This window comes from Andrographis paniculata, unplaced genomic scaffold (assembly GCF_009805555.1).
Source record: "Andrographis paniculata isolate CXL003 unplaced genomic scaffold, ASM980555v1 Contig32END, whole genome shotgun sequence".
NCBI lineage: Eukaryota > Viridiplantae > Streptophyta > Magnoliopsida > Lamiales > Acanthaceae > Andrographis > Andrographis paniculata.
Window position 1 is genome coordinate 8,241,108 of NW_026137565.1, and position 27,727 is coordinate 8,268,834.

The 27,727-nt window shown below is 32.4% G+C and overlaps 2 protein-coding genes across 3 annotated transcripts; both read left to right on the forward strand.

Annotated features, from left to right (window-relative positions):
- The first annotated feature begins 14,098 nt into the window (after positions 1–14,098).
- On the forward strand, positions 14,099–21,318 carry LOC127247684 (uncharacterized). 2 transcript variants are annotated; one of them, XM_051269650.1, is made up of 21 exons: positions 14,099–14,449; positions 15,021–15,100; positions 15,483–15,569; positions 15,659–15,709; positions 15,792–15,909; positions 15,989–16,045; positions 16,168–16,232; positions 16,318–16,401; positions 16,612–16,674; positions 16,774–16,836; positions 16,925–16,971; positions 17,105–17,174; positions 17,265–17,327; positions 18,076–18,165; positions 18,243–18,281; positions 18,861–19,088; positions 19,164–19,249; positions 20,299–20,347; positions 20,453–20,533; positions 20,628–20,721; positions 20,871–21,318. In XM_051269650.1, the coding sequence occupies exons 1-21, from the start codon at positions 14,314–14,316 to the stop codon at positions 21,035–21,037; spliced, it is 1,818 nt and encodes a 605-aa protein (XP_051125607.1). In that variant the 5' UTR covers positions 14,099–14,313; the 3' UTR covers positions 21,038–21,318. The 2 variants fall into 2 exon arrangements, with proteins under 2 accessions (XP_051125607.1, XP_051125608.1); XM_051269651.1 differs by having other exon boundaries at positions 16,624–16,674.
- A 2,613-nt stretch (positions 21,319–23,931) lies between these two features.
- Positions 23,932–25,463, forward strand: LOC127247097 (pentatricopeptide repeat-containing protein At1g11900-like). The gene has a single exon (XM_051268805.1). It carries the CDS (start codon positions 24,296–24,298, stop codon positions 25,364–25,366), a length of 1,071 nt encoding a protein of 356 aa, XP_051124762.1. The 5' UTR covers positions 23,932–24,295; the 3' UTR covers positions 25,367–25,463.
- The last annotated feature ends 2,264 nt before the right edge of the window (positions 25,464–27,727 follow it).

Here is a 27,727-nt window from a genome sequence, read left to right on the forward strand (position 1 = left end):
ATACGAGGATATCCATATTTATATTCCTAAGGGAGTGGGGTATACTCGGATGGCTTGTCTCCACCTGTGTGTAATACTGTATTTTTTTTAACTGTTTGGATAGGATAGGATAGGATAGCAATAGAAACGGATTAGGTGGAGGGGAGGGGGATACCCAGTCTTAATTCCAACCGACCGCGGCAGGACCGCCCCAACAAGCCCTGTTTTCTTATACCAAAACTATAATTAATTAATTAATTAATATAGCCTCATTAGCTTTTGGCAGTCAGTCTTCTTGTTCTAATAAAACAGCTAAATTATTTAAGAATTTGAATTCACACGTAATAACAGGATGGGGTCAGAAATATATCGACAAATATGCCCTATTTTTTATTTTTTTTTCATTTTAAATATTCGATTTTTTTGTTATTATTATTATTATCACCTTCCTAAATATTTTGACTAATATAAATATTTTAAAAAATATATATGTGTAAGACTAAAATGTGCACGTATGTGCTAATGACTTAATGTTATCCATAGAAAAGTGACTCTTTATGGAATTAGCATTTTAAAATACGATTAATAACTTTCAAGGGTGATATGTATGTATGAATGATATAGTGTAGCTGTGTAGGTATCTCTTAACTACCATGTCTATGAAATGGGATGTCGACGCTACGTACAGAAAAGTGAAGGATCAAGTATGGTCAAGCACGGCATTTTAGGAAACGGACAGTGCCAACAGCCCTGAGAACGTGGGCTTGCTGACCCTGAACAAGAAATTTAAATATATATATATATCTTTAAAAGTTGGAATGACATGTATATATTTATAGGCATAACGGCAAAATAGTATGTCTTCTAGAGCGACCATATTGTTTAGCTGATCTCATCACTTGTAGAAATGGTATTGTAAAAACATTGCAATTTTATATACCTTATATGAGTTTTTCGTCAGTAAAATAGATAGATAGAATATATTCATGTTGAAGTGCAAATCTGATTTCCACTTTGAAGATTAGAAAAAGAACAAAATTTTATAAATTTCAAATCAACTCTATTAATATAAGACTTTTTTTTAAAAAGAAATCTAAAAATAAATGTGACTTTGATCGAAAACAAACAATCTCATACTAAATAGTGACTTGGCTAAGTCGTAACAATTCATTAATTAGATCAAACTGGACAGAGAACTTTCATAGCATTAATTATTTAATACATACTGGAGGAGTGGACTGACATAGAGATATAAAGTAAATTTCACTTTAGACTAGAGTGGTAAACGAGCAGAAGAGAGCCCACCTTGTCGTGTTCGAGTTTGGCTCGTTAAGGACTCGAGCTCGGCTCGTGTTCGTTCGTTAAGATATACGAGCTGAAATTTCTGTTTAAGCTCAGCTCGTTTAATAATTTTTTTGTTCGTGTTCAGCTCAACTCGGCTCGTTAAGAGAAATTTTATTTTATTTATATAATTTTTTTTTAAAAATTAAATTTGGTTAATAATAATTATAAATTTTATTAATAAATTTGTCCCAATAAAATAGTCTTGTTTACCATTTTTATCCGTCCCAAAACAATAGTCTCATTTTCATAAATAACTATATCACTATAAAATTACCCTTAATTTTTCATTATTATTACACAATTGCTACTATTTTTTACACTAATACACTCACAAGGGTAAAAAAGTCTTTTATCCATATTTTTATCAACTACTAATATAATATTAATATTCCTTAAAACTCGTGCCCAACGCAAACCCAGACTATAGTTCTGGGACGGAGGGAGTAATATTTATAAAAATATATATACTTATTAAATATAAAATTATTAATTTAATTTTTTTAATAAATACTATCGATGTTCGCGAACAAGCTCGAGCTCGTTCGTGAACATAACGAATCAAAATTTATGTTCGTATTTGGCTCGTTTAGCTTAACGAAAGAGCTCTTAACAAACTTAAACGAGCCGAACCGAGCCGAGTTCGCGAACAGTTTATTTGTTCTACAGCTCTACTTTGACTACAATCTTAGCCTGCAGTTTTATGTGCTAAACCGTTGTCGCAACATCTATTATATATATATATATATATATCTAAATGAGACCGAGTCTCATTTCTGACGTTCAGCACGTTCCACAGAGATCAGTGTTACAGATCACGTGGTTGGACTCCAATCAATGTATTCTTCTCTAGCCAAGTGCAATGGAATAATTAATGCTTTGTAGGACATCAGTAATTTGATGCGTGGTGCATCGATTCTAGTCAATTATACTGCAGTATCTTTAAGGATTCGAATAATATAATATATATATATATAAATGAAATATGCGTGTATTAATTTCTTATGTATATAAATTATGATAATAACGTGATTTCGTATACAAACACTATGATGGTCAAATTTGAAGAAGGATACACATACTTTGAATTTTGGGCATTTTTTTTTTTAATTTTATTTATTATTTGAAGAAATATTATAATCTTCTTATTTTTAAAATTTTTTTTCAATTCTTTTATCATGGAATCTCATAGTTACTTATAAATATCATTATTATTATTTTTATAAAACATTGAGTCCAAAAACTATTTTACATGAAAAAACGCAAAAGAAAAGTAAAGTACACCCACATTTAATACTATATATTTTCAATTTAAAATATTATACTCCATCCGTACTATTGAAAGATTATCATTTTTTATTTTAATTTAGTAATTGTACTACTTACCTAACATAATAAATACTCTTCCAACTTACACTATATTACACAAATATTATTACTTTTATAATAAGAGTATTTTCGTCTTTTTCACTATAACTCATTATAATACTAATATTCAAAAAATTACGTACAAAAAATAAACGACAATCTTGCACCGAGACGGAAGAAATATAACAATTATTCCATTAAAATTTATATAAACTAATAAAAATACAACATAAAAAATATATATTATATATAATCGAATATTATTTAATACATATTCGACAGCATAAGTTAGTCACGTTAAATGCTCATATATTGGCCATAAATTATCTGTAATAAATATAAATAAATTATATGCAGTTTGGGAGTGTTGTCGGCAGTATATATATTCATTTATATTATTTTTAAAATTATCCATTATATTATATATATATTCTTTTAAATACAAAAAAGGCAACCATACAACTTCAAACTGTTCTTATTCTATTTTTCTTTTCTTTTTTCTTCCTTTTCTATATTTCTATTTGTGTTCTTTTTAACATATTTATTCCTAAATAAATTTTAGGAGAATCTGAACTCTATTTTAGACCCTAAATAGGAGTTCTGAGATCATCCGGGAAGGCTTCTCTCCCTCCTCTTACATGTCACTCCATCTCCATGTTAGCATTTTGTTTTAAAAGAAAACTATTTTTAAAAAATCAGTTTATGTGCGGTGAAAGTTACAAAATTTCTTCTTTTATGTGCATATTGTTATGTAATAATAATAATATAATATAAAGAGTGGGTAAGTATTAAATATATAGATATGTATCAATGCGTAAGTAGAAGAAATTTAGGAAGAATTTTGTTTCTATTTCATTTCTATAATTCGTGTATATATATATAGACTTTCATGTCCAATAGAAAATATCTATACCTTTCACACGTAATGTTGATAAAGTATTTCATGTATGCTACGTTGCATATATGTGTATATAACACTCCTTCTTGGATGTTTTTATACAAAGAATATGCCTTGTTAAAACCTTACTATGAAAAATCTCTGTGAGAAAAAATTATAGTGAAGGTAAAAGAATACATCATTCTTATATTAATGCGTTTCTTCTGTTTTGGACTTTATTTGATGTCTTTCATCCGACGCATTCCAATTCCTTCATCCAGTTTGTTGAATGTTGCAGTCGGTAGCGCCTTTGTAAATAAATATGCAAAATTTTCAGACGATCGAATTTGTTGCACATTAATTTCACAACTTTTTTTAAGATCGTAAGTGAAAAGGAACTTCGCAGATATGTGCTTTGTCCGATCGCATTTAATATATCCTCCCTTTAACTGAGTTATACAAGCTGCATTGTCTTCAAATAATATTGTAAGAGGTAATATATCATCAGAAATCAAGCCACAATTTTTTTTAATATGGTAAGTCATAGACCTTAACCAAACGCATCCGGTAACTAATTTGCAATATTTTGCAAATGTACAATGCGTTGAACTTCTAGTTCACACAGCTTTGTACGAGGATCACAAAAATTCAATGGGATTTTCCAATTAATATCCCTTTTCGGTTCATTTCTGTCTCCCCCTAATGTCGGAAAATATGATTCGTCAAAATGACAATCTGCAAATCTTGCAGTGAATAAATTACCCGTCATTGGTTCAAGATATTTTATAATTGACGGCGATTCATATCCGACATAAAAGTCCAATCTATATTAAGGACTCATTTTTGTACGTTTGGGGGGTGGAATAGGAACATAAACAGTACACCCAAAAATACATAGATGAGATACATTTGGTTTGTGACCAAATATTAATTGCATAGGGAAATAGCTATGATAGTTTGTCAGCCTCATTCTTATGAGTGTTCCTGCGTGTAAGATTGCATGCCCCCAAGTTGAAACGGGCAATATAGACCTCATCAGTAACGGTCTAGAAATCAATTGCAATATTTTAATAAGTGATTCTGCCAGGCCATTTTGTGTATGAACATGAGCAACTTGGTGTTCTACATTAATTCCAATCGACATGTAATAATCATCAAATGCATTCGATGTATATTCACCAGCATTATCCAGACGTATAGTCTTAATTGGATTATCGGGGAATTGTGTCCATAATTTAATAATTGCGGCAAGCAATCTCGCAAATACCATATTGCGAGTAGATAATAAACAGACATGAGACCATCTCGTAGATACATCAATAAACACCATAAAATATTTAAATGGCCCACACGGTGGGTTTATTGGTCCACATATATCTCCGTGTGTATTCTTTCAAAAGATATAGGTGATTCAATACCTACTTTAACTGGCGATGGTCTGATTACTAATTTTCCCTGGGTGCAGGCAACACAGGTTAACTCATTTGAGTTTAACACTTTTTGACCTTTTAATGAATGGTCATGCGAATTCTTAATTATTCGCGTCATCATATTTGAAAATCGGTAATCTTTTGATCTACCGTGAGGTGTGTTTCAACAACACCTTCATTTGGCGTAATATAAGCCAATTGAGAGTAAGGGTAATCTTTCAATGATGCATTTCCTTTTATCAATGATATTGGTGATCAATAAAAATTCATCATCGGTATCACTCATAGTTTCAATGTGATAACCATTTTTCCGAATGTCCTGAAAGCTCAGTAAATTTTTTTGAGCTTTAGTGGCCAACAGTGCATACTGTATCACAATTTTCGTCCCCGCAGGGAGAAATATAATGGCTTCTCTAGAGCTTTCAATTAATTTTGCGCTGCCACTTATTGTATGGACATTCATCTTTTCCCTTTTCAAATGGAAAAAATATTTTTCGTGTTTCAATATAGTATGTGTCGTTGCACTATCAATGAAATATATATTTGCATCATTTTGATTGGCATCCATTTAACCTTCACATATAAATAAACGTAGTATTAATAAAGACAAATATAAATATTACAAAATGCATTACAAAAAGGTAATATGCGATAATTTAAATATTACAAGACATAATGTAAAATGACACAATTGTCTATCACTGGGGGTTTGCTGGATCTACGATAAAATCTGCTATATCAAGATGCGTTGTGTTGTAATCCAAAAGATCATTATCGGGGTCGTCATCATTATCAACATGTTTAATCTCGACCTCCTTCCCCTTTTTCTGCAGTGAGGCTTGATAAAGATCAGCTAAGTGTTTGGTTGTTTGCAGATATTGGCCCAATGGCCTTCAATGCCACACCGATTACAAATGTCGATTTGCCTCTTTCCCTATTTAACCTTTTCGGCTATATCCCCATATTGAGGTTTACTTTACATTTTGTTAATATCAAAATTGCGGCGATTGTAAGGGGTATATCGACCACATTGACTTTCACGACCGCGACCACGACCACGGCCTCGTTCAGAAAATATCACGTTCGCTTCAGGGAACGGATTAGAACTAATGGGCCGGGACTGATGATTTTTCATCAGTAACTCATTATTTTGCTCAGCTAATAAAAGACATGCAATGAGCTGTGGTACTTTTGAAGGTTTTTCTCAGGATACTGCTGTTGAAGCACAACATTAAAAGCATAAAAGGTAGAGAGAGTTTTTCCAATTTATCATTCTCAGTAACATTTTCTCCGCAGAGTTTTAACTGAGATGTAATATGATGGATAACAGAGTTATACTCTGTAACAGTTTTAAAATCCTGCAACCGCAGGTTAAGCCAATCCTGTCGGGCTTTGTGGAGAGTGATATATTTCAAATGCCCAAATCTCTCCCTCAATTCATTCCACAAATATAGTAGATATTTCACCATCAAATATTCAAATGGTAGAGGAATGTCCAAATGATGACAGATGAAAATAATAGCCTTAGACCGATCTTGGTTTGTAGTCGTATTTTCACTGGCAATTGTATGAACAAGGCCCATTGAAGCCAGATGCATTTCTACATCCAGGGACCAAGTCAGAAAATTATTGCCGGTAAGAGACAGAGATTTAAAAGAAAATTTTGCAAGATTTTCCATAGTTTAAAAAATAGATAATATAAATAGTATAAAAATAAAACTTACCAAAAATAACATAGGCAAAAGCCTTCGTGCTGATAACGTGTTATGTAATAATAATAATATAATATAACGAGTGAGTAAGTATTAAATATATAGATATGTATCAATGTGTATATATATATGGATGCATGATGAATATATATGTGTTACGTATGAATTTTATAATTAGGTTAAAAGGCCCAAACTAGAAGGAGATGTGGGCCTGTAGTTGGGTCCGCTAGATTAATTAATGGGTGTTTCAGGATAATCGGTTGAACCGGACTTCTTTCTAAGGAAATAGGCAGGTCGGACGGTCTGTAGGTCGGATGGTCCGCAAGTCGGATGGTCCGAAGTCGAATGGTCCGCAAGTCGGATGTTCCGCAGGTCAGATGGTCCGAAGTCGGATATGCAAGTTGGATGGTCCGAAGTTGGATACGTGGGTCGGATGGTCCGAAGTCGGATATGCAAGTCGGACGGTCCGAAGTCGGATACGCGGGTCGGATGGTCTGCAGTCGGATACGCAGGTCGGATGGTCCGCAGTCGGATACGCAGGTCGGATGGTCCGTAAGTCAGATGCGCAGGTCGGATGGTCCGCAGTCGGATAAGCAAGTTGGATGGTCCGCAGTCGGATGAGCAGGTCGGATGGTCCGCAGTCAGATGAGCAGGTCGGTTGGTTCACAGTTTGACCAAAGAAAGTGGATTGTTTGGTCCATGGTCGGACCAAATGAGGTCGGGTGAGGAAGGTTGAAGCGACCAATGTGAGCAACTGAGTAATCGTTAGGAACTAACCGTCTATTTTAAAGAGGTAAAGGGTCCAGAGGCGGTCGGTCGGGTTAGTTGAGTTATGTTGGTGGGGACGGTTGACAAGACGGTTCAAGACACGTGTTAACAGAGGAAGAGTTGATAGGCGGTTGGAAGCGGTTGGGCGACGGTTCTGAAACGTTTTCTTGAAGGAATATTTAAGAATTTGGATTTATTGTGGAAAACATCTTCAATCATCTTCAAACGATAGCAAAGTCAGTGATTCGGGGATTATCCTTTAATTTTCAGTATGTAGCATTTATTTTCCAGCTTATTTATGTACCGTACAGTGTTTAGAGATTCATAATCTCAGACACTAATTATATCAAATTCGAAGATAATTTTCTATTTTCGAATTTTACTTTTTATTGTTGAAAAATTGCATCAACAATATATATATATATGTTATATGCATACTAATGAAAGAGATAGAGAAATATGAAAGTAGAAGGAATTTAAAAAGAATTTTTTCTGTTTCATTTCTATAATTCATGTACATATATAGACTTTTATGTCCAATAAAAAATATCCACACCTTTCACACATAATGTTGATAAAGCATTTCATGTATGCTATGCATATACGAGTATATAACACATATTGATATATTATCATCTAATTTTACTTTTATAAAAAAATAAATAAGTTTTTATGTAAATATATATAGATTTATTTTATTGATGTGTAGAAAAGAGAACTGGAGAAAATTTTGTTGAAGGGTTTTTATGATATGGATGGCCTAGGGTTTGTTTGTTTAGAGAAATTGTTTGAAAGTATATATTTTTTATATAAAAATGATGAATACATGTATTAATTGTTTTTTAAAAAATATGTTTTTCACTGTAAAAAAAAAATATCCTTAAAATGTTTTAAATACACACCTATCATGATAATCCACTTTTTGTGTACGTGTGCACAATTAATTGGAGTTTAGACCTTAAACACCAATCCTTACAACTCATTTTTGTCTTCATAATATGATAATATTGTAAGACTAATTTGCCTATGACTTATTAGATTTGGAGTTATTATTTTATAATAAAAAATGTAGAAAGAATTAAGAAAAAGAAAAAGAAGAGAAAAAACAGTTGAATTGATTGATTAAATAAATATAAATGAATTAATTTTGGAGGAAAAGAATAAAAATTTATGTGTGCTTTTTGCATTTATTTTTATATATTATATTTTTAAATAAAAACAATTATTGGATATACTATTTTATGTAAAATTAAATATGCATTTTATAATAAATAATGTATTAAATAGTAAAAAAAAGACAGCAATATTTTTACATAAAAAAATAAATATTGAACCTAACATTTTAAATTTAAAAAATATATATATATCTATTTTTAAAATTGAAAAAAAGAAAAAAAGGGGGACTAATTTCAAGATTTCATCCAGCCAGCCATAAGCCATCCATTATCTAACGTGATGATGTTTTGCCTTTAGCCATTTGCACAAGAAGACAAATAACGCTGGTGTAAAAAATTCTGAAGAGATTTGTCGGCAGAATTTACGTTAATGTTGGAGATGGGTGGGTAGAAGGGCTCCACCTTATAGAAGGCTATATCACGAAACGATCAACGGTCAGTGGGCCATATTTAAACCTGACAAGCACGTGTTCGCTTACGTTGCAAACTACCAATAACGGACAACCGCTCCCTGATTTCCGCCACGTGTCCTCTGTACTCGACTAGTTCTTATCTTGACGTGGCTTCATCCAATTGCTCACCATACATACAACTTTTAGGCCTGATCTATCCTTCTCCTCAACCTAAAATATCTTCCAACTTTCAACCTATCCAACATTAACTATTAGTAATGGAAATGTATAAAACATATAATTAAAGTATATAAATTAATTTAATTGTAATATAAAATTATATATTAATATGATATAAATATTAAAATGCAACAATAATTCACATAAGATATATCATAATTGATATCAACTATTACATAATATATATCATAGGTTCAAATCCCACCGCCTTGAAACGAAAGAGAAAAATAAATTATGTGCGACGAAAGAAAATGATATTTTATGTAAGTTAAAAGGAATATATTATATAAATATATATATATATATATAATTTTGTTAATAATATTTAAGGAGAATAGTCCATTTAAACACACTAAATAAACAAATTATATATTTACTAAATTTAGTTAGCTAAGGGATGATCTGGTAGCTTAGTGTGAACTCGTGACCGTAAAGTCATATGTTCAAACTTCCGACCAAAAGTAACGATTGCGAGTTTCCACGTCATAAAGAAAAATATAACTAAATAACCACTCACTCCGTCCCATTTACTGTGTCTATATTTCTATTTCAGTCATTCCCACTTATTTTTGTCAGTTTTTTCTTTTAGAAAAAAATTATACACTAATTCTTAATCTTTTAACTTTAATTATACTAATTAATTATCTTAATCTTAATATAAAATTATTTTTATTATACGATAATTATTTTCACTAATATATTTTTAATTATTTATTAATTATGTCTACAGTAAATGAGACACATAGCTAGGAGGGGCAGATGAAGTATTATAACACTTGAAAATAGTACAATTAATGTAGTGCCTTTTTGATATTTTTGTCTTTAAAAATACAAGTAAAATATTTTTGTAAAAATTAAATGTATTTTATTATTTAGATATTATTACTTTTTCTATAATTAAAAAATACTACTTTTAATTGTAATGGACGAAATATATAAAATAATATATTCAATTGAAACATATGAAGCATTTTTTTTTTTCATATTTTAAATTTATATTCACTTTTATTTTTATATGTCATAAAAATATTTTTACTTATCTTTTCAGTGAAAAATTATTATTTTATATATTTTTTAAAGAATAAAAACATGCATTTATATTAACAAGATATTTGGAAATTAATTTATTCATCAATTTTGGTTTTTCGATCAATTAAATACTGTATTTGGTAATTTTGTTTTCTTAAAAGAATTTATTAATCTAAAAACTTAATTTATAAAAATTTATATATTCCAACATTTTTCATTAGCATTTTATTTTATTTTATTTTATTTTCATAATTATCCTTGAACACAACTCTCTTATATACATAATATATATATATATATATATACTCCATCCAACTAATTTTAGTCTATTTTTTAGAAAATGAAATGTGATTAAAATAGATGGATGGAAGAAATATATATATTTATTATATTATTTATTATTTATTTTAATAAGTTACGAATTTATTTTTATAAATTTAAATTGATTTAAATTATTATTTTTGTATATGTGATTGTTTTATTTTTTTAAAATAAATATTTTAATATCTTTTTCATAATTCTCAATAAAAAAATCTTCCAAGGTAAAATAGTAATGAATATTTTAAAAATAAAATATAAAAATATTTTTATTTTTCTTTACGTTTAAGTAACTAATATCAATAATTGATTTATCTAATATTATAGCACAAATAATTAATATATTTAATTAGTTAAATAAGTTAATAACAAATTGTTAAATATATTCATAAAAATGTGCAAAAAAATTGCATTTATTGGAACAATAGAGGAGTACAATTATTTTCTCTTAAAAATACTTCATCTAGTAAACCAATCAATTAAATTCATAATAAAATAAAAAAGAAGGGGTGTATTTGTTTGGGGTTTGAATTTTTAATATTAATATTTTAAATTGGAACAAGTGTACGACGTGATATAAATGTGTTTATATAATATTTTAAATGTAAAAATAAGTTTTAATATAACAAAAAATAAAAAATATATATTTGATTTGATATTTTTTAAAAACAAAAATAGTGAAAAATAAGATTTTGTAAAGTTTGATGAAAGAATATACTATTTTATACTCCTTTTGTTTATCAAGTGCTTATTTGAGTTTGACAAAAAATTTAATTAATATTAGTATATTATTATACTGGTTGATTTTGCTATAAAGTTGAAGTATTTTAGGATATATATGTAGTTAATAAAATGAAAAAAATTGTTAAATTAAATGTGTAAATAGTTTTGATATCTTTATAAATAAGTGTAATATTAAGAATTATGAATTAAAAAGAAGAAGGCATGTTATTGTCAAAAATATTCATGCTCTTTTCCCGAAAAAAATAATTACGCATTAATTATATTTATATTATCTACATTTTCCTACACTCCACATAAAGTTTTTTTCTTCAAACCAAAAAAAAAGTTACAAAAATATATATATTGCTTTTGAAAAAAAAATTAATAAATATAAATTTGGTGGATATAAAAGTAGTAATTTTAAAAAAAAAATTCTAAAAAAAAAATTATGGCATAGTCAACAATGGTACTAAATTCAACAGGGGCCCTACTCAACCGTTGGGTATGAAACGGAAGGAGAAACAACCAACCACTCCTGAACATTCGCAATCATACCGGTCTCCCCTTGCGCAATCAAGCCATAACCTCTCATGTGGGGGGGGGGGGGGGGGGGGGGGGGGGGGGATGGGTGGAATTGGTGGATGGCTTTTCTTATATGCTAAGGATTAATTCGGACACTTTATCCTTTGGAACTTGACCACATCATTATCCTTCTTATTATTATTATTATTATTATTATTATTATTATTATTATTATTTAATTTTTTTTTCTTTGTTGAAATTTCCGAAAGCCATGAAGATCAAAGGAATATACTTTCCTTCAAACTTTGCCCAACCCTAGCTCATTCAATTTTTTTTTTTTATTTATTTATTTTTTTATGATATTGATCGTATTCAATGTGTAAATCTAGAATGTCACATTTGATAAGTATTTTGCAAGAAAAATTGAAATATTTTTATACAAGAACTGAAATAAATAGAAAGTTCTACTATTTAAATTTTCTCTTACAATTTAACAAAGATCAGGTATAATCATTCAATTTATATTTTCTGTAAATATTCAAACAATTTCGAAGCATATAGTTTATTGCTTCTTGATTGCATTTGTTTCTGGACGTTGCAAAATCAATTAACCCCTACAAGGAGTACTTGATAAGAAATAGAAGACCAAATGTTATTTCCTAAAGCCATTTACGTGGGGTTATGGAATGACCGTGATTAACTGTTCTTTTTTTAGCTCCTTTTTTGCTAGAATCTTTGGATGCACTCCATAAGTATCTCAATTCATGTTACCGACAACTTTAGTAAAGCAACAATAGTTTTTGGGCAAGCCACTCCTCTCAGTCGAATGTGCCTTATTTTAAGGTTGAGCTAGTATATATATATATATATATATATACATATATTAATTGCTCCAATAAATACAGAAAACTAACCCAATCTAACAAACAAGAGCGAAATGAGATATGTACTTGCATTGCATGGAAGAACGAAAAATGTATGTACAGCAAGCAAGCAAGCAGGTAAGGGAAGGAAAGGGAAGGGAATAATTAATGAGGTAGCCAGGCCTTAATCTGTGGCTCTTTTATTAGTTCTTTCTTAGATTCAGTTAGTCAAACATCCCGCTAAAGCCTCAATCAATAGAATGTGTATGGATGGTGTACCTGGCTAGATGGGCGGGCGTCGAGCCCTTGTTGGTTGCTTGGTGTTCTACATTAGGGTGTGTTTGTTTGGGGTTTGGATTTTAAGTGGGGATTTGAATAGTAAAAATTTTGAATTTGAATAGTTGTATGATGTGATATAAATAGGTGTTGATGTTATGTTTTGAATGTAAAATTAATTTTTAGTATAATATAAAAAATAAAAAATAAGTGCTCGATTTGATATTTTTGGAGGAAAAAAATGGGATGAATAGTAGAATTAAAATCCAATGCCCCGAACAAACACACAGATGGTTAAGTTCGTTGTTTATAATTTTGAAAGCCAAATCTTTGTAGATCACATGGTTTGAAGGTATGAAATATATGTATGTGTGAGTGGATAGTTTTTTTTTTAAAAAAATGAAACTCCCAAGATTTATGGGCAACAGTGGGCAGTGGTGGATCTGGTCATCTTGGACTCCAACACTAATAGTACTAAATTTTAATCAGCGCAGCTTGGTTAAAATTATTATTAGATAAAAAATTTTAAAAAATATATTTTATTTGCAAAATTTTCTATTATTATTATTATTTTTTAATTTGAAACATCGTTTTCGGATAATCTGGTAAAACAATACTTTTATTAATACTTAATAAAAATTGAAATCATAACAAAATGTTTAAATTGCATATTACTTTGTATATTAATAAAACTAGTTATGACTTATTACCAAATCTATAGATTTGTAAAAGCAAAATAAAAAATAATAAAAATGTTTTTTTTAGCAATTTACAAATCAACAGAGTTTTTTTTTTTTTTGCCTTGATATTAATTATTTTTTAGGATTTAAATTTAAATTTATTTTTCTATTGTCATTTAAATTTAAATTTATTTATTTTTGAGAAAAAAATATTATTTTTTACTTTTTTTTTATATAAATTTTGTTTAATTTTATTTTATTTTTTAATTTGTATTGGATCAAATGGAGCGTACTACTATTTTTTTATTTTTTATGGAAGGGAGTATTATTGTAACTTGGTTCTTGGAAAGAGTGTGGGGTTTTAACCTTTATTATGGTTTTTTCCTTCTCTTCCTCAAACTCCTCCTCTGACTCTCCTGCCTATTTATAAAGCCGCCACTGGTCTTTCTCTACTCATAATCCAATTCCTTCTCGTCCTCCCCCGCCCTACGCTGATCCTCTCTACTGCATATTGAGTTGTCCATTCTTCCCTATTTTCTCTAAATTATCCCTGTCCTACGTTTTGGGAATCTATCGGATTTTCACGATAACACTTTCTGATAGATTGATTCTCTCTGTGCATGATTCACTCGCAAAAAATGAAGTATGTATTGGTGACTGGAGGAGTAGTGAGCGGTCTGGGTAAAGGGGTCACCGCCAGCAGTATTGGTCTTATCCTCAAGGCCTCCGGACTTCGGGTTACTTCCATCAAGATCGGTTGGCTATATCTTCCAACTTCCCTCCCCCCCCCCCCATTTATCAATTCACAACACACAAACACTGGTTCTTCTTCTCATACTTATAACTGCCAGAGAAGTGAAGAAACAAACAGCTAAAAATGTTATTTTGTTATATTCATTCCTTGGGTTCTTTCTAATTAGCCTTTGTCGAAAAAGAAGGGAAACGAAAGCAGCAACGGGTTTCATGGCCTCCACAGGCCATTTTATCAATCTTTTGGTGTTCAAAATCTAAACTTCAACAGTACGGTCGACTAATCGAACGACATTCTCCTGTCTTTCTCATTTTGAGTTTCATGGGAGAAATCAATTAACTCGGGTCCTTTTTCGTAACTCAAAATTCTTTCTTGTACTTGTTTAGCACCAGTATCGAAGTTCCTCCACATTTCATTCTTTTAGGTTTCTGTTCTTCTTGTTATCTCCATTGTCTACTGTTCTCTTCATTGCTTTCTGGCGATGTGTTGTCTCGATTTGTCCCCGTACAGACTCGATTTTTTTCTTTCAAAGAAGGAACTGATCATTGTTATTGTATGTATTCTTTTTATGTTCAGATCCTTACTTGAACACTGATGCTGGAACGATGTCTCCCTTCGAACACGGAGAAGTGTTCGTTCTAGACGATGGTGGAGAGGTTAGAGAGTCTCATATACTTGAAATTTGTCAGCATGCTTAACATTGTGTATTAGACCAAACTGGTTGTGGGCAATGGTCCCGACGTATTCGTTTTTCTGAACCTTGGTTGATGATATCATGGATGCGTATTGAACACGAAATGCTCTTATTCTTTTTCTTGGTTATTCTCGTGTTAGCGTCAAATGGAGATTTGAAAATGTCTATATGATTCGATGCTGATAGCTTTTGAAATTCTTCGGCATTATTTGTTCTTGTTGGATGTATTTATGCATCCGAAGCTTCTTGGGATTTCTGTTATTGGTGGTGGAACATTTGATTTTTCCCCATGACATAAAATCACTTAAATGTGTGTGTTTTCTTTTTCTTCTTATTCTTTAAAGGCGGATCTGGATCTCGGAAACTATGAGCGATTTCTGGATATAAAATTGACACGGGATAATAACATAACTACTGGAAAAATTTATCAGGCAAGTGTGGTTGTGTTTTTAAATTGCTTTAGAATATCATTACCATCTTAGCCAGACATAACTTGATTAGATGCTTGCGAGGAATTCAGTCTGTTATTGACAAGGAGAGGAAGGGAGATTATTTGGGACAAACAGTGCAGGTGTGTTACTCTGACTTATCCCGATCCTTTGTTTTAGCATCCATGATATTTCACAATTCCAATTTGTACTTCACGTATTCAGGTTGTACCTCATATAACTGATGCCATTCAAGAATGGATTGAGCATGCTGCTGCGATACCAGTGGATGGGAAAGAGGGTCCTGCTGATATTTGTGTCATAGAATTGGGAGGAACTATTGGTGAACTGGCACTTCTGTTAATTTATTTAGCCTAACGATATAGCAGATTTGGTTGATGGAAGTTTATTTATTGATGCAGGAGATATTGAATCAATGCCCTTTATTGAGGCTCTCGGGCAATTTTCGTATCGTGTAGGTATGCTGTATCTGTCTTTTTCATGCTCGCTGAAATATGCACTAAACAAAGAACTGCTTATGAACTTTTTGTAAAAAATAAACCTTAGTTTGTTATAGCAGCTAAGCCCTATATCTTCTCAGGCCCAGGAAATTTTTGCCTGATCCATGTCAGTTTGGTGCCTGTTCTAGCTGCTGTTGGAGAGCAGGTAACCTGTTTTCTGGAAATATTGCAGCATTGTTTAATTATAAATTTTGTGAGACGTGAATCTGTCATCACTTTGAATATTGCAGAAAACAAAGCCAACTCAACATAGCGTTAGGGGATTGAGAAGCTTGGGACTATCTCCGAATATTTTAGCATGCCGGAGCACAATGGTCTCTCTCTCTCTCTCTCTCTCTCTCTCTCTCTCTCTCTCTCTGTGTCTATATCTGTGTGTGTGTAATTAGCTCAACTGAGCCTAAACAAGCTTTAGAAGTGCTTGCACAAGCTATGTCTAGTTTAGTGAATTGATTATCTATTCGAGCGGGAAGAATCCTTCACATTTATTTCCCATCATAGGCTGTTGAACCCTGTTAAAATTGCAGTTCATTCTGCAGGAACTTGATGGAAATGTTAAAGAAAAGCTTTCCCGTTTTTGCCATGTTCCGGTATCACATCTAGTAGCACATTGCAATATCTTCTGTATTTCAACTGATCCAGGTGCCTGCTTCATATGTTCATTCATGGATAATTTTCATGTCTCCCAGATAGAGAATATTATAACGCTTTGTGATGTTTCCAACATATGGCGTGTACCTTTACTTTTGCGAGTAAGTAGTAATACACCTTCGCTTGATGGTGACTTCACTTTTTGCTTCAGTAGAAAGCAAACATCTCATCTTTTATATATGCATGCAGGACCAGAATGCTCATGAGGCAATTTTGAAGGTCCTGAACCTCACTGGGTTTGTCAAGCAACTGTTGCGCTTCCAATATAGTTTCATTTAAATTAGAATTAGAATTTTCATGTTCTTTATTCCCTCTTTCAACGAAATCTTGTCTTCATTTGAAATCAATATTTGATTATATTATTTGTAGTTATATAAGGGAACCTGTACTTGGTGAATGGACTTCTAGAGCAGATCTCTGCGATCTTCTCAGTGAACCCGTAGGTTCTTTTTACTTTTCCTTTTTTCTTCTTTAATGAAATTGAATTTATATCTCTTGTGCGATGTTGAGACTTTTCGTCTTACCACAGGTTAGAATTGCCATGGTTGGAAAGTACACTGGCCTTGCAGATTCTTATTTGTCTGTGTTAAAAGTGAGCTAATTTCATTCATATTCTGTTCAGTTTTGAAATGAGTGGTTCATATATATGCTGGACACATCTATAATACTGCTTGTTTGGTGTCCTATCCTGCTTAATGAAGCTGTTATGAAAATGCATAATTTTAAAAAAGTGGAAAATTGTATATTTTACAATAATTGAGGCCAGCAGATTCTTGAAAAATATTCAAAAGGTTCTCAGGAAGTTAAAAACATCTTTGAATTCCCACGTATCATCATTTTCAAATCACTGCAATATTGAAATACCAACCTTATACATTGGAGAGTGGACATATTTTCCAGATCTTACGAGAAAACTGATTTGTGTAGTGTGCATGGTCTCTCATCCACTCCTAGCTAGTTCTTTTGCATCTCATTGAGGCCCTAAGGAATTGCTTATCATCTATGTTTTTTTTCAAATATGTGTCACTTTGATGCTGATTGCCTCTCATGCTTTACTCGATGATTAGACTACCTTGTCCAGAATCAGGTGATCAGTGAAGTTCCACGGGATACTAGATCCATTCTTAGAATATACTTATCTAACAACCTACGTGAGTATAGTAAGTATATCTGCTCTTGCTATCTAATTCTGATAGGAACATAAAACTTAACATGGTAAATAATATGAGGAGTTTGTCAGCTGTGTTTTGGAACACTTGTTGGTCTATAATTTTTTAAAAAATGAGAAAGTGAGGGAATTCAGTTGACCCATTTGAATGGCTACCTATATCATATTGCAGGCTCTTTTGCACGCTTCTGTTGAGTGTCATCGAAAATTATGTGTAGACTGGGTTCCTGCTACTGATCTTGAAGATGCAACTGCGGAAGAGGTTAGTTTCTTGATATAATTATCTATCAAACACCTTGTAGATTATCATCTCACATCCTCGGCTGATGATACGTGCAGAATCCCAACTCTCATAGAAGTGCTTGGAAGTTGCTGGAGGTTTGCATACCTTACTTTTTTCATGGTTTTGGGACTATTGTTTTAGGTTTTGGAGGAAAGGGAAAAAGGGTATACAGACCTCAAAGAGAGAGTTCTAGTTTGTGTTATAGAATCCACGCCTTTTATTTCAGTAGATCCGGTCTTATTCCAATTCTAGCTTCATTAGTTTTGGCTCTTCAGGTTTCTGTATTTATACTCTCATAAAAAAACAAAATTGAACTTTAGAGTAATGCAGAGATACGGTTAGATGTAGAGAAAATCCATACATGAAAAAATAAGAAGATAAATAATTTTTTTATAATATGCTTGGTTGAATAATTGAGGAATAACTTATACAAAGCATATTTACATTATATTATTAATTTTGTGAATAAGATTTTAAAGTATACATATTTTAAAGTTGATCAAGCATGTGATTTGGTGGTACATGTCCTATTACATGAGGACCGATCTGCAGTTTTAGTTCCAGTTCTAGCTTTAAGACAAACTATTCTGCACTGGTTCTTGGTTGCATGTAGAACTATGGCCCTCTCTATGTTAGTCCTTCTTTGGCTCATCTTAAAGATTCTTTGTTTCTAGGGAGCAGATGCCATACTAGTTCCTGGAGGTTTTGGTGACAGAGGAATAGAGGGTAAGATTCTGGCTGCAAAGTATGCCCGTGAGAAGAGAATTCCATATCTTGGGATATGCCTAGGGATGCAAATTGCTGTCATTGAGTTTGCACGTTCCATCCTTGGACTACAGAATGCAAATAGCACCGAATTTGATTCAAACACTAAGAGCCCTTGTGTTATTTTGATGCCAGAGGTGGTCATATTTTATTGATATATCAAATTTTAATAAATTTTATTACCTGGTTTAATGTTGGTATGCAACTACCAGGGTTCAAAAACCCAAATGGGAGGTACTATGCGTCTTGGATCAAGGAGGACCTACTTGCATGGAACCTCAAGTAAATCGGCTAAACTGTGAGTCTTCTTGTCTTTACTTTCCAGTCATAAAGGGTAACTGTAAAGGTTCTGAAATTCCTGGAGTCCATATGTGCACAATATCTTAAAAATTATGGAAAATTATTTATTCTTTCAATGGAGAAATTACAAAGCCAATTACAGAGATTCCTTTATTTGGGTTTGACATGTAAAACACATTGTGAATTCTATTAGCAACATTCACTCAAGTGCTGTTTAAGGATCTTTTCAATTGCTACATGATTATCTTAAGACTGTAAATTAGCATCAGAACCTTTTCTGAACTCTAGTAGCATAGCAGGATGTATATCCTCATCACTAAAGGTTCAAGAAACATTGTATGTGATTGACAAATCATTTCATTTTCTAAACTAATGAAGTTATGTGGAATGTAAACTAATCAGTGTAACACTATAATTGTGGAGTCGAAGAAAGCTACTAGAATTACTGCAGAGTGAAGTGTATCCACACATACAAAGGATGTTCATTACAAATAACTATTTTGGTACAAGAGGATACCACAGAGCTCAAATAAATCTTAAACACTTCTTTAGCAAGAAAAAGATATTTGTATGTGTGTGTGTTGGGGGGGGGGGGGGGGGGGGAAGAGAACTCACAATGCACACATGAATCTTACCAGAAGTCAAGAAGAAATGATATTGCATTTCTTAATTGGTACTGACTGAAGTTTTTGCAGAATGATGTGATTTTATGTACAGTAGCCTAAAATACTGAAGTGAATATCACCCGCCTCATTTTGAATTTAGCGCTCATGAGCTCATGTGATTTTGACAAAATTCTTGTACAAATGTAGTTTCAGGCCTCTACATGACTAACTTAATTGAACGATCAGGTCTTAGTTTCTGGTACCCATTCAACAACATTTTTACACTCTTGATTTGGTTTATGTGCGTATTTGTTGGTATCAGGAAAATAATTTCTTGGTTTCCTTGTCCACACTAAGTAATTTGCAAGAAAGAATGCAGTTGGTATCTGGACACTCAGGCCATCATTATCTAAAAGCTCAAATCCTTTTTTTTGGGTGACAGATATGATCATCGGAGTTTTATTGATGAGAGACATCGACATAGATACGAGGTGTACAAAACCCCTCGTTACAATAACTCATGTCCTTGAAATCTGTGTCTTCCTGATGTATTTGAAAGTTTTATATTGAACTTGTTTTTGCTTGATCTTACCTAGGTAAATCCTGATATGGTTCCACAACTTGAAGATGCAGGACTCTCTTTTCCTGGAAAAGATGAAAGTGGTCACCGAATGGAGGTAGTTCTTTATTGTTATATTATGTTGTCTTTCCAAGTCTGATGTTCTTTTTGAATTTTATTGCTTTATAGTAATTATCAACTTGCTCTTACAGATCGTGGAACTGCCTAATCACCCATATTTTGTTGGCGTTCAATTTCACCCAGAGTTCAAATCAAGACCAGGGAAACCTTCTGCTCTTTTTTTGGGTACATCATATCTCTTCTTCTGAAGTTCCATCTACACTTCTGTTACTCCGTTTTGTTCATAGTGCTCTCTTGTAATTCCACAAAAGCAATCTAAATTTCTTCATGCGTTCTCTAGATACACGGTCTTATTCATATGCATTCTTGAACAGGGCTTGTGGCAGCAGCCTGTGGCCAGTTGGATGCGCTGTTGAAGAAAGGTTCAACAAAGGCACGCAAAACGAGCAGTGCTTCCTCAACAACAAAGTCGCAATTGTATGAAAAGGCGACGAAGTTAGTCAGTAGCGTTTACTGTAATGGGAATGGCTTGCATGTTTGAGTGATTAAAAGAATTGACCTGTGACATCATATCATCATTCTGTTTTGGGTGAATCCCCATTTAGTTTCAGGCGTTTCTGTTTGAAGAACATGCTAATTTTGTAGGTTTTACAGTTAGCCTTGAAGATTTGTCCGTGGAGTGCAGCTGGATTCCGGCCTTTTAATAGGACATATTGATTGTAGTTGCTGCAGCACAGCGCTGCCTAATAGATCGTCGTGGTTATTAAGATTTTGTTAAGAGGATATTTTCATCTAAAGGCGTACTTTAGCATCTTCAATTCATCGATACAGCATTTCATATATTTCAGGTTAGTGTAACGTATGATTGGAATCAACACAGGATTAGAGTTTAGTCAAATATTATAACTTGAAAGATGATCGTGTTTTTTTCTCTTAATCAAATTTTACCAAATCTTTTTATTCTTTTTTTTTTTTTTCAAAAAATATCAAATTAATATTTATTTTTTAATTTTAATATCATACGAAAAATTAATATGCATTCAAAATATTATATTAGTAACTATATATATTCTTTCGTCCCATATATCTATCCGTTTGCTTTTTACACGAAATTTTTAGGATGTAATATAAATAAAGGTAAAAAAATAAAGATAAAAAGATTAAATGTAATGATACGTGTAATATAAATACTTTGTTACGATGCAGATCAAAATGTAAAAATGGATGGAAGGAGTATTACATTATACATCTATGTAGAAATATTTTAGATATTCGGTTTTAGATTTATATTTACATTTGGTCTTATCATTACTTAGATTTCAGTTGAGTCCATTTTTTATTGTCTATATATAGGCCTCTTTCTTTTCATGATCAAAAACAATCTTATTATTTTCCCGAAATTTTTAACGTGATATTAGAGCCAATTTTTCTCATATTGTAGATATAATCTATCAACCCACGTTTTTTCGAGTATATTCAACTTGGATTGTACCCGAAGTTCTTGTGATTTTGAAATCCTGCATGTGTAAATTTGTCTCTGAAATTTGTGTCTGTTTGCTAGCTCGTCTTTCCAAAATAGAAACCTTAGCCGCCGCCGCCACTGTTCGTCGCCACCCGCTACTCGCATATCGACACCGCCACCCGTTGCTCGCCGGTCGAAACTGCTGCCGCTGTTGTAAACTCCTCGTCGTCGCCGGTCAGCCACTGAAAATTTGTTGCCAACCTCCGCACGTGGAGCCGCCACTCAAATCGCGGCGGAAGAGCTTTTTCGTCGCCGCTCTTCCAGCCTCGTGTGCGGACGCTTGGGGCTACCTCCGGCCGTCGTTTTCCGGCGGCCGCCTCCTGGTTTAATTTCCTGCGCTGTCATGTGGTCGGTTTTGTGATGGAAGTTGATTTTGTTTTTGCGAATCGTACCGGTTGTGTTATTCGATTTGTTTTGCGATCTCTCTGATCTGTCTGGTGTCTATGATGTGATATTTTCTATTTTTGCGATGTGATCTGTCTGATGTTTGCGATCTATTATGCAATATGTCTGATGTCTACGATCTATTCTACAATCTGTTCGATGCTTGCGATCTGTTTTCTGTTTGTGATTTGTCCAATATCTGCAATGTAATCTGTTTGCGTTTGACTCTGATTTCATTAGATTCTTGTCTGCGATCAACTCCGACTCAAAGCATGTGCGATTTGCCATTTCTCCCTCCATTACTTGTCTATTGTTTGAAATTTGTCTATGATTTGCCATATGACCGCTACTTGTCTGCGTACCATTTGTATGGTGTTTGCGATTTATTTGTTTCGGCTCCGATAGAGAGTCATGTCGTTATCAGTTCCATTATAACCGTTATTTTTATTTGCGTTTTTTGCGTCTATATTATTTTTTTTTTATCAAACATTGAAATATTTTATATATTCAATTTTAAATTTGATTTTATTCTATTACATTATTTAGATTTGATTTTATAAGTTCGTTTTGTATTACCGATAAAAAAGATAATCTCATTATTTTTCATCAAAATTTTAAACAATTATTTAAATTTAAAATTTTTATAATTCAAATTCTAAATTCAATATTCAAATCCCCACACAAATATACTAGTTTTGTAGTTTTGTAGTTTTGTAGGCTTTATAGTTAGGTATGATGATTCACCTGGAGTGGAATTGAACTTTGGCTTTTGTTCTTTTTAATTTTCTTTCAATATATATTTTTTTTTTAAAAAAATGTAATTTTCATTATTTTTATATTTTTTATATTTCATAAGAATTTCTTTTTTAACTATCTCACAAAACAAATACACCATTTGACATTTAATTATTATTGTTATTATTTTTGTCTCATTTACCATGTTCACATTTCTATTTGTATTTGTTCAATTTATTCTGTTACTTTTATTTTTTTATTTTTAAAATTATATACTTTAATTTCATTTTAAATATTTTAATTTATAATTTTTTAAATTTTAATTATAATTAAATTAATTATTTATTTTAATTTTAATCTTAAATTATTTTTATTATATAATAATTATTTTTATTTAAATATTTTATTTATTTACTAATTATACTTCTTATCCTGTTAGTAAATGAAACATAGCCGGAATAAATTGAGTACTTCTTATCCCCTTGTAAATGAAACATGTAACCAGAATAAATTAAGTAATTTTTTTCTATGATACGAGAATTTGCAGGCATTTACTATAAAATATTATCCAATTTAATTTATTTGTATTCAACTTGAATTTGATTAATTCTAAATTTGAATTGATTATAAATTAAAAATAAAACATATGAATTTAAAATTAAATTTGATCAAATATATTTTTAAAAAATCAAAATAAAAAATTCAAAATTCTTAAATTTCGATGCCGACCCTTAGCATTCAAGTAATTCAAGACTTATTAGTTGGGCAAAATATGTAAATTAAAGCTGGGCCAACACCTTCAGGTTGGGCCGTACCTTCCCAAAGACACGCACCGCCCTAGTCGAAAGTTGAAGCACACTCGGAGCTCGGAGCGGGGACCATTGCTCAGCTCTCCCTTCAATTTCTATCGCCACCCACCGGTTGGTTCATTGAAATTGAAAGGAAGGGCCTCTGGCAATCCCGGTCCATCCCAACTGCTCCGAGAACCGCCTGATTGGAAGTTGCAACGCTGTGTTCCGGCGCTATTGGGATGCATGAAGTATTAAAGTAGAGAAATTTTCTCCAGGGTAGTTGCTGCTATCGAGCGCTGTGAGTTGAAGGACCTTGCCTGAAGACTACTCTCACTGTGAAGCCTTCCTGTTTTCTCATAATCCACCCATGCCTTTGTTTCGAGCGCGTAGTTTTGTAAAATACTACATCCCAGTTAGATTGCGCACAGTTTCGTCATTTGCTTCAGCGAGTAATTCAATAGTAAACCAAACATCTATGCCCAAAAAAGTTCTTATAGAAGAGAAGACATCCGATGAAATCCTGAATCGTATTCTTTTTCCGGACGTGGGCCCGAATGTTTCTAGAGAAGAAGTCTGCGTAGATTATGTACGGCAACTTTGTGCCGCAGGAGGTCTTCAGGTTGCTGCCAGGCTGCTGCGAAGTTTAAATGGTAAGAACATCTTCTTTGGCCCTAGTCCTTATAATTGCATTTTGGAAGCTGCTGATATTAAGAACGATTTCGATATGCTCGCTCAAGTCTTCAAGGATCTTCTAGTTTCTTGTACGTCCATAGGATTGACTTCATACATTATAGTTGGGAGAGCTTTTGGAAAACCCAGAAATCCTGCAATGTTATTGAATTTTATCAAAGACATTTGTGGATTGGGATTACCAAGAATTGACGTAGTTTTGAACAGGATTATCTTTGGGCTGGCCAAATGTGGTCATGTTGACAGTGCCTTGTTGGTATTTGATCACCTCAAGAGTTCAAAAAGCAAACCGAACTTGGTTACTTATAACACTATTTTGGCAATTTTGGGCCGCTGTGGTCGATTGGAAGACATGCTACATGAATTTGCTTCAATGACAGCAATTGATCTTATTCCTGATGTTGTAACATACAATACTATATTAAACAGCTTGAGGAAGATGGGTAGGTTCGATTTGTGTTTGGTGTACTACAAGGAGATGAGTGACAGAGGAATTCAGCCAGATCTGTTGACCTTCAAAGCCTTGATCGAGAGCTTAGGGAGATCAGGAAACATTGAAGATGCCTTGAAAGCTTTTTATGACATGAAAGTTAAACGAATCTTTCCTTCAATATATATTTATCGTGCACTGGTTTTCAGCTTAGAGAGGGTGGGTAAGGCGGGTTTGGCTTTGAAGTTCTCTACTGAGATGAACAGGCTTTTTCCCGAGATAGTTGTTCCTAGAAGTTTCCATTATGAAAACAGATAATTTGCCTGCAGCTTTAATTTAAGGGTTGTGTGGATAAACTCTGCGTTTACATATAGTTGGCTTAGCCGCTGAAGCCTTAATCGGTGACATTTCTTTACCATGGTGTCTCAGACTCTCTGGTGAAATTTAATTTAGGTGCTATTCATCAGCCCCCAAGAACTATTTGGTAGACTAAATTAGCATTATCAATATGCTTGTTTACGTGGAGAGTTGGCTGAAATATGTGGAGAAGAGAGAACTTAAAACTTTGTATAGGTGGGTTCGAGAGATGTTTGATGGTTTGAAAATATTAAAAATCTGAATTAAAATAAGTATTTGGTATAATTGTTTTTAATGATCTTGGAACTTCCGTTTGCGGATATAAATTAATGACGATATTTTTCTAACAGTTCGAGCTTTTAAGTGAGACGGTCATTTTACGCAGCAAATTGTATGTCCACCTTATTTGATGTAATAGTGGTTTGCACTAAATCAACGCTTATGTGAACTTGATATATATCACCAAATTTAGTTAAAGAAAACTCTTGTGTCGGTTTGATATATATTGTCTTCGTCGTTCAATTGTTTGTGATATCAAAACGGAATAATTTACCAATATATTTATTACAATTTTTGCACCGATAAAATTGTAAAACTCACTTCACAATAATTCATCAAATCTCAATTTCATCATCTCTAGTTACCGAGAAAAAAAAAAAAGTGTTTTAAAACAAGATCCAAAGGATAGTAGGAGCCAATGCCTCCACTTTTTATTTTATTTTATTTTCCTATGTGGGATATTGGGAAGTTACGCAACAAATCTTCCATCTTCCCATAGTCTCACATATTTCGACCATATTAGAAAATCGATTTTTCGTATTATTGCTGCTCTTCACATTTGCTCACAAGGCGCATCTATCTCTCCTCTGCACACTCAAGCTATCACCCTTGTACATTTTGCATAGTGAAGCCAACTCGTCCAATAAAATAACATTATCTCCAACAGTGTTTTGATATTACCATTGCGGAGCTTCAAGCAAACTCTTCCAATGTCTTTAATTCGATGCTTCATCTTATTCTCCACATTGATGTAGCCAAAATCTCCATTTGTATGCAAAATATTAAATAAAGTTTGATCTTTACATATATGGACATCGGCAGCAAATTATCACTCAATTAGAATTCTCAACATGATTTGTATTTAAAAGAAACAAATCACTTTCATAACTGACCAAGTTTGCGGAGTTTTAACTTTCGACTTACCCTTCAAATTTTTCAAGACTTCCCATATTTTCTTTGAAAAGTTGATGGTGATTTTGAATGTGACCAAACTCTCCATATTAATGACATTCAATAGAGCTGTAATCTCTCGGCCGAAATTTCGATCTTCCACTACGGCCACTCTTTATTTTCTTATTATTTTGTCATTCTCCTTCAAAACTGTTATTGTCACATGCAAATTTAATGTAGTTTTTCCAACTAATATTGACTGCACCAACGACTTGTAGGTTTGGACAATGAAGCTAACAATAGCAACGCTTGTTCTTCCTATTTAATTTCTTCTCTTGCATTCAACAGTCGACATACTAGTTCATTAAATTTGTTAGTATAGTCAATTATATTACCTCATTCCTCCATCTTCAAATAGTACAGATACATCTTCATAATCAGACGGTTAGTCAACGTTTTCGTGATAAATTTACTTTCCAAAGTATCCCACAACCTCTTCAGCAATATTTCCGTCAATACGGTAACTTTTATTTGGAGAGTGAGTGCCAATCGAATTGTATTAACAGTCCCTTTTTTTTTTTTTTTTTTTTTTTTTTTTTTCTTTCAGATCAAACTCCAATACCTTCTGGCTTTACATTTTCTAAGGCAACATCACGACTTTATTGCACTAAAGAGTCTTGAATTGTGCTTTGCCACATAGTAAAATCACGCTTTCCATCGAAGAACGGAATCTCATATTTTAAAGTAGTGGATATAATGCTTAATAACTCTTCAATAAATAAGTATTTCCAACAACAACAAAAAAAAAAGGTTAAAAAATAAAACCAAAAACTTAGATCAAGTAGAACCGACTTTTCTGGCAGAAATAAAGTGAATTGCCGAAACTCGCTGCGGAGCTGCAACTGAACTGCTGACGTGTGACGTCAACTTCTCTCGAAACATCTATTACTTCTTTTCTCCTCCCTTCACCAAGACTTCGGTTTGATACCACTTGTTGGGAACACACAAAGGAAAAGAAAAAAAAAATAACAAGACACAAAAATTTAACGTAGTTCAGTCACACAACTCACCAAATTTCAGTTTCAATATCTCTAATTATTAAAGAAAAAAAAAAAAAACATATTATCGTATTTTAAAATAAGACCCAAAAGG